Below are 14,058 nucleotides of genomic sequence, written 5' to 3'. Positions count from 1 at the left end.
GATGTGTAGTTCCTCAATTCTCATCATGCCTAGTCTTGTCTGTGAATGTCAGAGTGTTTCAATGCCTCATGGGATGTGTAGTTCCTCAATTCCCATCATGCCTAGTCTTGTCTGTGAATGTCAGAGTGTTTTAATGCCTCGTGGGATGTGTAGTTCCTCAATTCCCATCATGCCTAGTCTTGTCTGTGAATGTCAAAGTTTTTCTATGCCTCATGGGATGTGTAGTTCCTTAACAGCTGGAGGGCCGTAGTTTGAGGATCCCCGGACTAAAGCATCCAAAAAAGTCCTCCAACCGAATTGCTGCGTAGCATAGTAAAGCCTTCTTAGGACAAAAGGTATTTACGTGTCTCATTCCTTATTGGGTCCCAAGCCCTACTCTGTTGACAAAATGGTTAACATGCACTGCGCTGATGATAACCAAAAGGCCTGAAACAGCTGTCTGCAGTTTAAAATGATTTATTTATTTCAGGTACTTATATAGTGCTGTCAATCTATGCAGCCCTTTACGTGTACATTTGCATCAGTGCCTACCCTCAAGGAGCTTACAATCTAATAACATACACATACTGGGGCCAATTTGGACAGGAGCCAATTGGCCTGTTGGCATGTCTTTGGGTGGGGGGGGGGTGCCTGGGGGAGGCCCACGCGGGCACGGGGAGAGCAGGCAGGCTCCAGGCAGGTAGTGTTGTGGTTGGGATTTGAACCAATGACCCTTTTGCGGCCACCCCACAGGCTCTTTGGCTCTATAATTTTAGGCTATATTTGCGCTATACACCAGTGGTTCTGGATGTTCATCTGGCTGATGTGGCATAAAGTAATGATTTGGACAGTTCTGAATAATAACCCAAAATTTGAATATGTGAATGAGACATGCGAATACCTTCTGTGCTAAGCAAGAACATTTGTTAAATTGCTTTATTATGTGCTGTATTTCTGTCCAACCTACATGCTCATTCCATGGAATATGGAACCATTCAAAGTCATCACCACCTAAAGAAGCATACAATCTAATGTTATTATTGAAGATAAATATTTTTTTATTACCATTAGTGTTAATAAAAAAAAAAACACTTTGTTATTGGAAACGTGGCAATACCCTGTCACTGGACAACTCTCATTATACATAACTAGTGAAGTTGGAAGCCACTGTAAATAGAGTGTGAAATCTGCTATGCAGTGTGATGACTCCCTCTAGTGGCTTAAAGTGAATACTACAGTATATATATACATTAAATTACTTTCTGGCATGAGCTGCACTGTAAAGCCTTCTTAAGGCTCCACGCACACTATAAGCTAAAAAGAATTCCAGAAAAACACTGGATAAAAAATGCTCATAACAGCTTTTTTTGTGCCAGCTTTTAGCAGTGTTTTAGCAGCAGTTAACAAACACTCAAAAGCTACTGCTAGGAGCTTTTTTTATGCTAGTGTAGCACCCTCCTAGGTAGGTGCTAGGAAAAAGCATTTATATGGCCCTGTCTGCTTATCAGGGGGGCCTGATCATTCCGCTAGGCTGTCATGTGTTTCCAGGGGTGTCTGTTGAGTCTCCCCACTGTGTCCAATGAGGGCTCTTGTTGGGCAGTGGAGGAAACCTGGCCAATAGCGCCCTGGGGCTTATATCTATCTCAGTGGGCAGAGTCTGCCGCAATGCATCCTGGGATGGGGTATAAGTCTGAGGGGAGCTCATGACAGAGCGTCTTTGATGGGAAGCAGAGTCCCAGGAGGAGGCTGACGGCTGTCTCTCCTCCTGTCAGAGCTAGAGAAGGTGTCCTGGGCAGTCGGCCTAGAGGACCGGAGGTTGAGCTGGGCTGCAGAGAGGGATCCAGAGTGTTGTGGACCGAGTGGAGCTGCTGGGCAGAAGTTTCCAGGAAAAACAGTGTTGTGAGTACTTGAAACTGCCCAGAGTTCTGCCTGGGAGAGGGAACCACTCCAGATGGTCAAAGGGATCCAGGAGCCAGCTAACCAGTAAATAAGGCTTAGAAAGGGGGTTCCAGAGTCTACGCCCTGAAGATAAGTGAGTGAAAGGGGGCGCCGGTGTGGGCCCTGAAGTGTTCAGCAGTGCAGCAGAGTATACCAGTAGCTACCTCAGCAAGGAGTGCTTAAGGGAGCCAAAAGAGGACTTCTGTATTCAGGAAAGCAGTCAGGAGTCAGTTCAGCGTTAGGCAGCAGGCCAGTGTTAATCGGCGTTGACTTGCATCCAGCCAGCGTCAAGTCAGCACCAATCGGCATTTTTCAATTGTCCCTAGCAATTTGTGCATAGTTGAGCCAAAGGAGTATCCCACTCATCCCTTCTCCCATCCAAGTTACAAAATAAATTCAAAAACCCAAAGATACTGGACTGGTCATTGTCTCAGTGCTCACACTTGGAGAACATGCTTAAATGTGCTGTTGTTGCTAGCGGTAACCCAGGCGGACCCATATCCAGCAAAATGGCTGGGAAGTGTGCTACACTAGTGTGCATAGAGCTTAAAACAGAAGGTATTCACATAGTTACATTGTTAGGTTGAAAAAAAAACATCTAGTTCAACCAACAGAGTAAAACAAAAAACGAAAAATAGGAAACCTCCATATACACCATCCTATTATACCCACGTGTCTGTCCGACTATCTCCTATTCTACCCACCTTAAGGCGATCCCTGAAAACCTAAAGTCTATTTTGCTTCTAACTAATAAACTGTCTTTTTACTTTCTCCATCAGTTCATCCCCAACAGTTATTACCTTTTTGTATTATTTGACCCTCCCTCTTAGATTGTAAGCTCTAACAAGCAGGGCCCTCTGATTCCTCTTGTATTTAATTGTATTGTAACTGTACTATCTGCCTTCATTTTATAAGGTACTGTGCAAACTGCTGGTGCTATATAAATCCTGTATGATCATAATAATAATAATAATAATATCTCATTCCATCACATTTCTGAAAAATAGGAGAACTATTACTCATTTCAGGAGAGTGAGCCGAATGATGCAAATCATTGCTTTATGCCCCATTATCCAGGTGTACATCCAGAACTGCTAGTGTATAATGCATTTGAAGCCTAATATTGTAGGGCCATTAATTAATTTAAACTGAACACAGCTGTTTCAGACTTTTTGGCTATCATCAGTGCAGTGTATGGAAATCATGACTTCTACAATGAGCCTGAAACGGCTGTATGCAGTTTCTGTTATAGTGATTCAAGCAACAATGTATACCAAACCTTTCCCTTGTAAGCTCATTTTAGCGGGGTTCTAATTCATTATATATTTGTGGATGTTTCATAATTTACATAATAATGTAGCTGGTGTGGACAGAGAACAGATTTTTAGCATGCTGTTAGGTTGGGGGGCAAAACAGCATTAATGGGAAACCTTTCAGAGCACGGAAACAATATACCAAGTACATGGCCTAAATGTTCATTTTAAATACTTGGAACATTATACAGTACTAGATGCCCCAATGCGACTTATAAACAATTGCGGCAACAAGTTAGTTGCTCTTTGAAATCTTCCCTGTTTCATTTTCTAATCTGCACTGGATTTGAGGCCAACGTAAAACTGGCTGCTATGGGCAGTAAGGACATTTTTTTTTTGTTGGTTTTTCAGAATCCGGAATAAGTATTAAATCCAGAGGCGTAACTAGAACCTTCAGGGCCCTGATGCAAGAAACCATGAAGGGCCCCCCAGACCCCTGGTCGGGGCCCTTACCTTCAAGCCCAGGGCTCTTCCCACTAATCCTGGGGCTCTTTACTCTCATTGCATGGCCTTTTATTACGGTCCCGCAGCAGGATTCTTTCACAAGTTCTGCAGTGAGCCCCCTTCCTGCAATCTTGGGGCCTCCCCACAGTGGTGCAATGCCAGGGTCCGGTTGCAAGTGTGACCTTTGCGATCCTGGAAGTTCACCCACTGGTTTGCTACCGGGCCCCCTGGAGCATGGGGCCCGGTAGCGATTGCAACCCCTGCAACCCCTGTAGTTACAACCCTGATTAAATCAATACGTTTTCATATGTATTACTATTTATATGTATTACTGTTATTTATAGAGTTTCATAAAATGAAAATATGTGAAATAACACAACTTTATTTCTACATAAAGTAGAGATGGTTTGTATGATAATTTCAGGGTGGCATGTGATAATCTGCTAGTTATAGATCTGTATTATTACCTCTAATAAGATGCTACTTATAAGAATATTATGCGTTTTTTTTTTTTTTTTTTCTGTATTAACGCCAAATTTCAGCCAAAACTTTGTTTAGTTTTAGATGGCTAGAACCCCTATAAGGTTTTTATTTCTGTCTGTACCCCTTTTGGAGAGATTTGACTTTACTTCCTGTGCCCTATACCCATAGCAGGAAATAAGGAGAAATCTCTCCAACAAATATTGGACACCTATAGGCAGAGAGCACCTTACAACACATTGTTTACATGTACATAGAAATTAATCATGCATGCTTTCCATTTGTGTGTATGTGTAATTTTTACAGTTCAAAGTTATTACAAAGATACATTCAATCAATAGGCAAGTGTGTCACACCTTGCGTGACAGGGTCACCTCAGTACATAGACAGCAATACCAACCTGAAGAAAGTTCCAACTATGTACAAAAGTAGAAAAATAATTGGCTGGGTTTGGTTTTAATGAAGGTTTGTCGCTTAGTAGTGAATATTCAATATTTTCTTTTCAGAAATTTCAGAAATAGATGGTTCTGACTCCTCATCTCTTCAAATTCCAACAAATTTAGAAGAAAGAATGACTTCACCTAAGAACAGCAATGAACCACCAAAGAACAAAGCAAAGGTATTCATTGAAACTGCTTATCATTTAGAATTAGTTCCACAGTTACCATTAGTAAATCACTGAATTATTAGTGATGGAAAAATCAAATAGTTTTAAAATACCCCTGTCATAGTATATAGGTTGCCACTGGTGACCTCTTTCGGGAAATGCTAGTTGCCTAACTCTATTCTGAATTTAGTACTTTAACCACTTGCCGTCCGCCGCACGACTATCTACGTCGGCGGTCAGCCTCTCACAGGCAAACTGACGTAGGTCTACGTCGCTTGCTTGTGAGGGTCTAGGGAGCGAGCGCGCGCCCCCAGAGGCGCGCTTCTGCTCCCGCGTGGTCACGGACCCCCCCGCGCGTGTGACCGGCGGACTCGATGTCCGCCGGCCACTCTGCGATCGGCGGGGGAGAGGGAGAAAGTCAGGCAGCTTGTGTAAACAAGCTGCCTGTCATTCTCCTCGGTGTAAAGACACTGATCACACGGATCTACTATGTAGATCCGTTGATCAGTGTCCTTACAGCTCAAGCCACAGCCAATCACAGTAGAAAGCACGCCCCTAGGGACACACACAGCCCCTCCCTCCCAAATAAAGTTAACCCCTTCACTACCAGTGTATTTTTACAGTAACAGTGCATATGTATAGCACTGATTACTGTAGAAATGTCACTGGTAACCCCAAAAGTGTCAAAAATGTCAGTCAAGGGTCCGATCTGTCCGCCCCAATGTCACAGTACCGCAAAAAAAATCGCAGATCGCCGTCATTACGCGTTAAAAAAAAAAAACAACAAAAATGACAAAAATCTTTCCCTTTGTTAGTAAACGCGATAACTTTTGCGCAAACCAATCAAAATACGCTTTTTGTGATTTTTTTTACCAAACATAGGTAGCATAAAACAAATTGGCTGAAAATGTTAAAAAATTTTGATTTTTACATTTTTTTTGGGGGGAATTTCATATAAAAAAATGTGAAAAATATTGCTATTTTTGCAAAATTGACGCTTTTTTTTGTTTATAGCGCATGATCAAAAAATCGCACAGGTGATCAAATACCACCAAAAGAAAGCTCTGTTTGTGGGAAAAAAAGGACGCCAAATTAGTTTAGGTACAGCGTCGCACGACCGCGCAATTGTCCGTTAAAGTCACGCAGTGCCGAATCGCAAAATACCCCCTGGTCGTTTAGCAGCCAAATCCTCCGGGGCTTAAGTGGTTAAAAGGCACTAATCTGTAGTAACAATGAGATAAGGCTTCAGTACAAACTCATTTCATCTTGAACCCACATGAATTTTTCATGTGATAGCAAGCTGCTGGCCCAATAAGCTGTGGCCGTGGAATTCCCTGCTGCACCTAACAAAGAAGCAGAAATAATGGTAACATTTTTGGCCTAAAGTAGAACTCCTGGGTAATACTATCTAAGCTAAGACCTGCTCCCATCCCCATTCTAAGCACTATACTAGCTAATCTGTAGAGGAAAGATGTGTATACTTACCTAATCTAAGGGTGCTCCAATCTGGTCATGTGATCTCCCCAGCGGCCGGCTTCAGAGAGGAGAGCAGGGTCAAAGACTACAGTGACGTCAACCATAGACTTACTATGGAGCATCCATTTTCTGCTGTCCCTTCTTTCCCTGAAGCCAACACTGGGAGCTGATCACGTGACTAAACTGGAGCGCCCTTAGATTAGGTAAGTATACACATCTTTCCTTTACAGAATAGTTATTAGAGGGCATAGAATGGGCGTGGGTGCAGGTTTAAATTCTACTTTAATATGACCACTTGTCTATATTTGGTCAATTACTTTTTCCTAACAGGACAATGTGACCATATGAAGTCAGTAATGTCACCAGCAACCCCCCCCCCCCCCTTTATTTCCAACGTCTGTGAGGTGTGGAGCTCTGCCAATACAGCTGATTAGGCCAGCAGCCTGCTATCAGTTGACAGTTCCCCACAGGTGGGGCAGGGTGTGGAGTTTGGTCTGATCCTTAATGCATCCCTAATCCTGGGCAAGCATACAGCAAATGACAGTCAAAGAACACATAACATTTCTTATCTCTGTACTTGTTTTGGGTCAGGGAGTCAAAGTACTGAAGCCAAAGTATCAGCATGACTAAAAAAAGACATCTTAGATATTTTATTCATGACAAGTTTCCCCTTTATACCTAGAGATAGATAGAGGCAGTCTACCAGTACAGGTAACCTGTAAGATGGTGATGGTGCTAGGTTCAAAAAGCATTGTATGCTCCTGCTGCTTATCAGGGGAGCCTGATCTATTAGTTTGCCTGTTGCATGTTCCCAGATGTGATTCACTGGGTCTGAGGGAGTGTCCCCACTGAATCCAATAGGGGAGCCTGTTGGACAGTGGAGGACACCCAGCCAGTGACACATAGGCTTTTGTGAGTGTACCAGTGGGAGGGCACTCTTGCAGTGCATCCTGGGATTGCTCATAAAAGCTGGGGGGACATGTGACAGGGCGTCTTTGGCGAGAAGCAGAATCCCAGGAGGAGGCTGAGGGCTGTCTCTCCTCCTGTTGTGTGAGGAAAGTGGTCATAAGCGGTCGGCCTAGTAAACCAGGTGTGGAGTTGAGCTACAAAGGATCCTGTAGAGCTGACAGTGGAGTTGCTGGCAGAGTCTTCCGGGAAAAACAGTGTCCGTGAGTACCAGGGGACTTGCCAAAGGGTCTGCCCAGGAAGGGGGACCACTCCAGTGAAGTCAGAGGATAAAGGGTCAGCTCACACAGTGTGTCAGAGTAAATGGGGTGCCGTGTAAAACCCTGAAGAGTAGGAAAAAGGGGGTGCCAAGTAGGGCCCCGCAGAGTGATTCACAGTACAGTTTGCTTAGTTTCTACTTCACTATAGTGGCAAAGGGAAGCAGGGGCCTTACCGCATTCAGCTATAATCAGAAGTCCCAGCAATTGTGCATAGTTTGTTCAGTTGAATTATCCCACTCATCCCTTCTCCTATCCCAGTTCTCAAAAAAAAAAACAACAAAAACCAAATCCCCTGGACTGTTTTATTACTGAGCCAAGCACTTAGAATACACCGCATTGCCAAGTTGTTGCTATGGGTAACCCAGGGGAATCTGTAACCAGCAGCTCCCATGGTAGTAGTGCTACATATACATGTTCTATACCTGAACAATCCCTCTGGATGCGGAACAGTCACTGTATTAGTCACCGCTACTACAGTGTTCCTTACTGTCTTCCGAGTAGCTGCCCCGCTGCATATTAAAGTGGTTGTAAACCTCAGACATGCAAAATGAACAAAGCATACCCATTCTATAATGTGTACTTGACTCAGTTAAGAGCACTAAGTGTCATTTCTGTCTGCTGCTTCCTTCCTCTGCTACATACATGAGTCACTTCAAATACGTTTTTCCTGACACCAAGAGATAAATAGTGACAGGGAGGGCACAGACTGTGATTGACAGCCTCATCTCTGTTCCTGTGTGCTGGGTGAAGGGGGTGCGTCCCTTTCCTTGAATCAGCTCTCCTCACTGATGTAACTTCAGCTCTCTACCCCCTGCCTTTCAGAGCTGAGAGATCCTGTGTAAAATAGTTCATATTCCCATCACACACATTCCTGGATATATACACCACGGTTGTGGGTGCTGCAGCGATCACCAGCTGGACACTGGATCTTTCACAGATACATACATATTCTCCAGCACACCAAGGATCTTGCACAGCAGTCCGAAGAAACTTTTTATTGCAAAAGAATCACATCAGGATAGGTGCAACCTTTCAGAGTCACGCAGGACCCCTTCATCAGGCATGTGATCCTGTGTAAATTCTGCACTTTGAATGCATGCAGGGGAGAGACAGCTGTAGATAAACCGATACAACTTATATAGAATGACTTGTTTCATCTCTGCGTATCACCTGAGACCAGTCACTTCACTGGATATATAAGGGTATACAACCACTTTAACCACAGGGCTTCACTGTCTCGACATAGGTGACATTCAAGGAACACCTTGCATTGTTCTCAATAAATGCAAGGCGATGTGTGATTGGATGAGTTAGAGATTGTGACATCACCGTCCTGTCTCTCCACCTAGTCCAATTACTGTGCAGCAGGGCAGCCACTCGCCACATGATCCAGAAGAAAGTATGGATCACTGTACTAGCAGCTATTACTACAGTGATTCTCCTCTTTCACAAGGATTGGTTAGGTGTGAAATATGCATACTTATATTGGTCCAAGCTGGACCAATGTATTTATGCCAAAAAAATCCATACCTGGAATTCAGCTTTACTAGATCAGAACGCATGGCTTTATTTAGGTATTTGGCTTTTGCTGGCTTGTAAAAACAAAATCTTTTTCCAACGTGTATGTCTAAGAAGTACCTGTGTTTTATTATTTCAGAATAGACAGAGGAAAATTTCTGCCCGTCAGACGGACATAAAAGAAGATGCTGATGATGTAAGCAGTCGGTACATAATGTGTCAATCTTCCAATAGATGAAGTGTTTTCCATATAACTGTCCTGCATGTCTAGAAGAAAATCACAGAAATAAATATTAATGGCATGTGAGCTTGTAGTAGTGATACTCCCCAGATATTAATATTTCACCGTGTATTCACAAACCTCTCTCTTTTCCCTTGAATGGTTCTGATAATCAATATTTGTAATATGTATGCTTCCCTTACCTCATCAAATCCAGCCTTCAGCAATCTATATCAATTGTCAGCCTAGAAATCTTTTGACATTGAAGCAAGTATTCACTATAATAAGTAACAGGGTTGGCGGTAGAATTGAATTAGGAATAGACTAACGTCTTCCATTCTAGTATGACTCATATTTTAACTCGTATTTCACTATTTGAAGTGTAACTCTAATCTAAAATGTGGTTTTGTGTGTTTTGGATACATAGTAGGAGCTCTACGATGTGTATCGGGTTTTTCTATTTCTGTTTGTGTCCATGTTGGGGAGATTTTTAGAACAGGAAGCAAAGGTCCTCCAAACAAAGGTAGAAGGGTTAAAATATTTGTCGGGGTATGGCTGTTTGCAGGGAGATTTCTTCTAAATTCCTGTTCCAGTGATATTTGTCAGCAAGATGGGAAATGAGGGGAAGTATTGCTTAAAAAACAGGGCATCTAAACTTGCAAAATTTTGGAGATTCTGTGGGCATGACCAAGTCAAACAAAGATACTAGCACCAACATCCCCGGGATACTAGACCAGGGATACTAGCACCAACATCTATAGAGATTCGGAACAAGATAGAAAGTACGGGACTTTTTAGGTGCCCCAATTAGATAATGACACAAAAATTCCTTAAAAGCGTAAACATTTATTTATTCAAATACAAATCAGCTAAAAGCATTTGTACACCCATATGTTGACCATTCCATGAACACGGGGAACATTGACAAAGAGAATGTTCCCCGTATTTGGGGAATGGTAAACATATGGGTGTACAAATTATTTTAGCTGATTTGTATTTGAATAAATAAATATTTAAGCTTTTAAGGAATTTTTGTGTCATTATCTAATTAAGCACCTAGAACGTCCCACTCTTCCTATCCTGTTCTGAAGCAATAAAAACTTGTTTACCGCCTTGTCTGCCAAGATATGTTTATGTTTTATATGTTTAACCTCCTGGTATTCAAAAGCTACTGTAGCCATGAGCTTGACATAGAATTTTAGAGCCAGTGAAGGGCTTTCAGATAAGGGTGATCCAGGTGGCTGTAGAGCTACCTAATCATTTGTCAGGGCTGTAAGGTTGTGCCCCAACCTGCCAGCAGCACCAGCAATGGTTCCGAGGCTCTCTTGTTCCTCTGGGGAGCCCAGGACCATGGTAAATGGCTGTACCTTTAGGAGCAGAAGGTGATCAGGAAACATCCCAATCCCTCCTACAACTAATCAAGCCAAAAGCATCGTGTATGACATCGCTTTTTGGTTCACAGCTGTCATTCCCCGGTCTGTGCTTGATTAGATGGAGGGTAGGAGAGACATTGAGGGTCTAATAGACCCCAGATTTCTTCATAAAGAAGACCTGCCAATGCTATAACATAAGGGGCTTGTTAGTACCTCTGTTAAAGTTAATAGAGAAAAAAAAGTGTAAAAGGTGTCGCCTATGGACAATTTTGGGAAGCATAGTTTTTTGCAATTTTCACAGCCAAACTATTTTAAGGCTTGACATTTTTTTAGTATTCATTTACTTGACGTGACCCCCATCTTTTACTTTTTCCCAAAAAATTGGATGTATTATTGTGTTTGTTTGCACTAATATTTGTTTAGGGTATTTTTCCTGAAAGTGTGCATTTGATAAATAACTGCAAATATCGTGCAATATAAAAATTTGCAACTCACACCATATAATTGTTTGGGGGTCAATTTTAAAGTAATTTCTATTTAAAAATGAAGATTTTAACATGTGTGCAAACGTTTTAAAACATTGCCCCTGTAGACAAGTGGTTAAAGCTGAACTCCAGGCTGGGAAAAATACTACTGCTTTGGTAAGGAATAAATTCTTTTTATGACTAGAGTGCTAGATGAAGGAGAAATACTTATCTTATTCCGTGCTTCAGCAAGCTTACTCTATCTGTGCGACTGGTCCATTGCTACCACCTCTCAAGGTCGCACGTTCACCCCTTCCACGTGGAATGCATGGTTAATAGGCATGCTTTTGACATCGTGATGCTGAGGAACTGTCAACAGACTTAAGCTTTCAGGAGAAGAGGACCACACCTGCTGGATTGGGAATAGAGTAAAAAATAGAGCCTCTTCCTCTACCTCCTAGAAATAAGGAGTATTTAACCCTTGCAATAGGGGGGAACCCCACTGCAAGGTTTTTTTTTTTTTCTCCAGTTCAGTGTTCAGCATAAAAGAGTTTTTTCTGGAATTCAAGTTAGAGTCTGCAAATATATGCATGTTCATACTGGATCATATCAACAGGGGATTCAGAAGTCAGAACATTTAAATGCACAAAGCCCAGGAAGCCATGGGGCCAAACAAGAATGCCACTGACCCTATTACACTAGTCATGTGCTCAAATCTCAGTCCTCTGGCATATTTAAGCTCTGTAAGCAGGCTTTTTTTCAGCAAAGTGGCTAAGGTTAGCCTGATAAACATAGAAAAAATCCTAGACTGCCATCTGCTGTTTTAAAATTCAAATATGAAATGTATACAATTTTAATATTTGCCTACAATATATTTGACTTTTTTATTTTTATTCCTGATAAATATAAAGAAGAAATAAAATTCCAAAAACACTATAAATCTGTTTATTATGCAGTGATCAAAATGCAAAGTCAGTTACTGTCACTAGTTTTTATGTTATAGTTTGTCTTCCTTTGTCCCGTATATATTGTTTTTAGTTCTAACATATGTCATGTCCATACCTTATCAATTCTTTCTAGTCATTTATCATACCATTACATGAATCTTTTAAATATAATATAAGGTGTATTATAGACTAATCTTGCCAAATATAAAGTTTCCGTAGAAATTAGGCTTGATTAATAAGATATAAAAACTTTTAAAGAGTTTTGCTTTTTTTCAGCTTCTGTCTAAATCACAGTTCTTCTGTTGTATTCCCCATTTCTGACACTTTGACCAATGCAGTAGAATAAGTAGTATGAAGTTATGGATGAAAGAGCATACGGAAGAGCCAGGCAGACACCTCTGAGCTGTGAGATCGTCTCTCATCTACTGTATGATCCGGCACCCTGCCGGGAGACCATGCACTATTTATGAATGCACTCTCTGAATATTTACTACCTTGCAAACTATTCAAGCCTTGAAGTCCCTAGATTTCATGTTGTTTGGTTTAGTTGTGAAATAGGTGCTGAGTGTCTCTTCACTCCAGAAGCCTGTGTCAAACAGTGGAAAATTATCCCATCTGGTACTAAGCAGAATTTGGGCCTGTTAATAATTCTTGACATGGTTTATACAACATATTAAATGGGATGCAGCGTGTGAAAATTCACATCTGTTGTCTAAAATAAAATATATTCACTCTGTAAACACAACATGTTTCCAGGAAGCAATGTCCTTAACAAAACAAAATCAAAATGTTGCAACAAAATTTAAAAGCTTAACTCTAGGCAAAGACATATATATACAGTATATATATATATATATATATATATATATATATATATATATATATATATATATATATATATATATATATATATACTGCTCAAAAAAAATTAAAGGAACACTTTGAAAACATATCAGATCTCAATGGGGAAAAATATCATGCTGGATATCTATACTGATATGGACTTGGTAATGTGTTAGGAATGAAAGGATGCCACATCGTTTCATGGTAATGAAAATTATCACCCTACAAAGGGCTGAATTCAAAGACACCTCAAAAATCAAAGTGAAAAAATGATGGAGCAGGTTAGTCCATTTTGCTGAAATTTCATTGCAGCAAATCAAAATGGTACTCAGTAGTTGGTATGGCCCCCACATGCAACGACAATGTCATGGCATGCTCCTAATGAGACGATGGATGGTGTCCTGGGGTATTTCCTCCAAGATCTGGACCAGGGCATCACTGAGCTTCTGAACAGACTGAGGTGCAACCTGGTGGCGTCGGACCGACTGAAACATAATGTCCCAGAGGTGTTCTGTTGGGTTTAGGTCAGGCGAGCGTTGGGGCCATTCAGTGGTATCAATTCCTTCATCCTCCAGGAACTGGCTGCATACTCTTGCCACATAAGGGGGGGCATTGTCGTACACCAGGAAAAATCCAGGACCCACTGCGCCAGCATAGGGTCTGACAATTGGTTCAATGATTTCGTCTCGATACCTAATAGCAGTCAGGGTGCCATTTTCTAGCCTGTAGAGGTCTGTATGTCCCTCCATGGATATGCCTCCCCAGACCATCACTGACCCAAAACCAAACCGGTCATGCTGAACAATGTTACAGGCAGCATGATGTTCTCCACAGCTTCTCCAGACCCTTTCATGTCTGTTGGTGAACCTGCTCTCATCTGTGAAATGCACAGGGCTCTAGTGGTGGACCTGCCAAATTTGGTGTTTAATGGCAAATGTCAATTGAGCTCCACGGTGCCGGGCAGTGAGCACAGGGCCCACTAGAGGACTTCAGGCCCTCAGGTCACCCTTATGCAATCTGTTTCTGATTGTTTGGTCAGAGACATTCACACCAGTGGCGTGCTGGAGGTAATTTTGTAGGGCTCTGGCAGTGCTCATCCAGTTCCTCCGTGCACAAAGGAGCAGATACTGGTCCTGCTGATGGGTTAAGGACCTTCTACGGCCCTGTCCAGCTCTCTTAGAGTAACTGCCTGTCTCCTGGAATCTCTGCAATGCTCTTGAGACTGTACTG

At 41.9% G+C, this 14,058-nt stretch overlaps 1 protein-coding gene across 1 annotated transcript in view; it reads left to right on the top strand.

Moving 5' to 3' along the window:
- KIAA2012 overlaps positions 1-14,058 on the top strand; it is a 270,773-nt gene that overhangs the window by 173,731 nt on the left and 82,984 nt on the right. The window contains exons 13-14 of the mRNA XM_082262270.1: positions 4,670-4,773; positions 9,121-9,177. Coding sequence (XP_082118396.1) covers positions 4,670-4,773; positions 9,121-9,177 — 161 coding nt within the window. The remainder of the gene's footprint in view (positions 1-4,669; positions 4,774-9,120; positions 9,178-14,058) is intronic.

The sequence above is a fragment of the Pelophylax lessonae genome, assembly GCF_965119305.1.
Source record: "Pelophylax lessonae genome assembly, chromosome: 6".
Taxonomy (NCBI): domain Eukaryota; kingdom Metazoa; phylum Chordata; class Amphibia; order Anura; family Ranidae; genus Pelophylax; species Pelophylax lessonae.
This window is presented reverse-complemented; position numbering and strand designations above follow the sequence as displayed.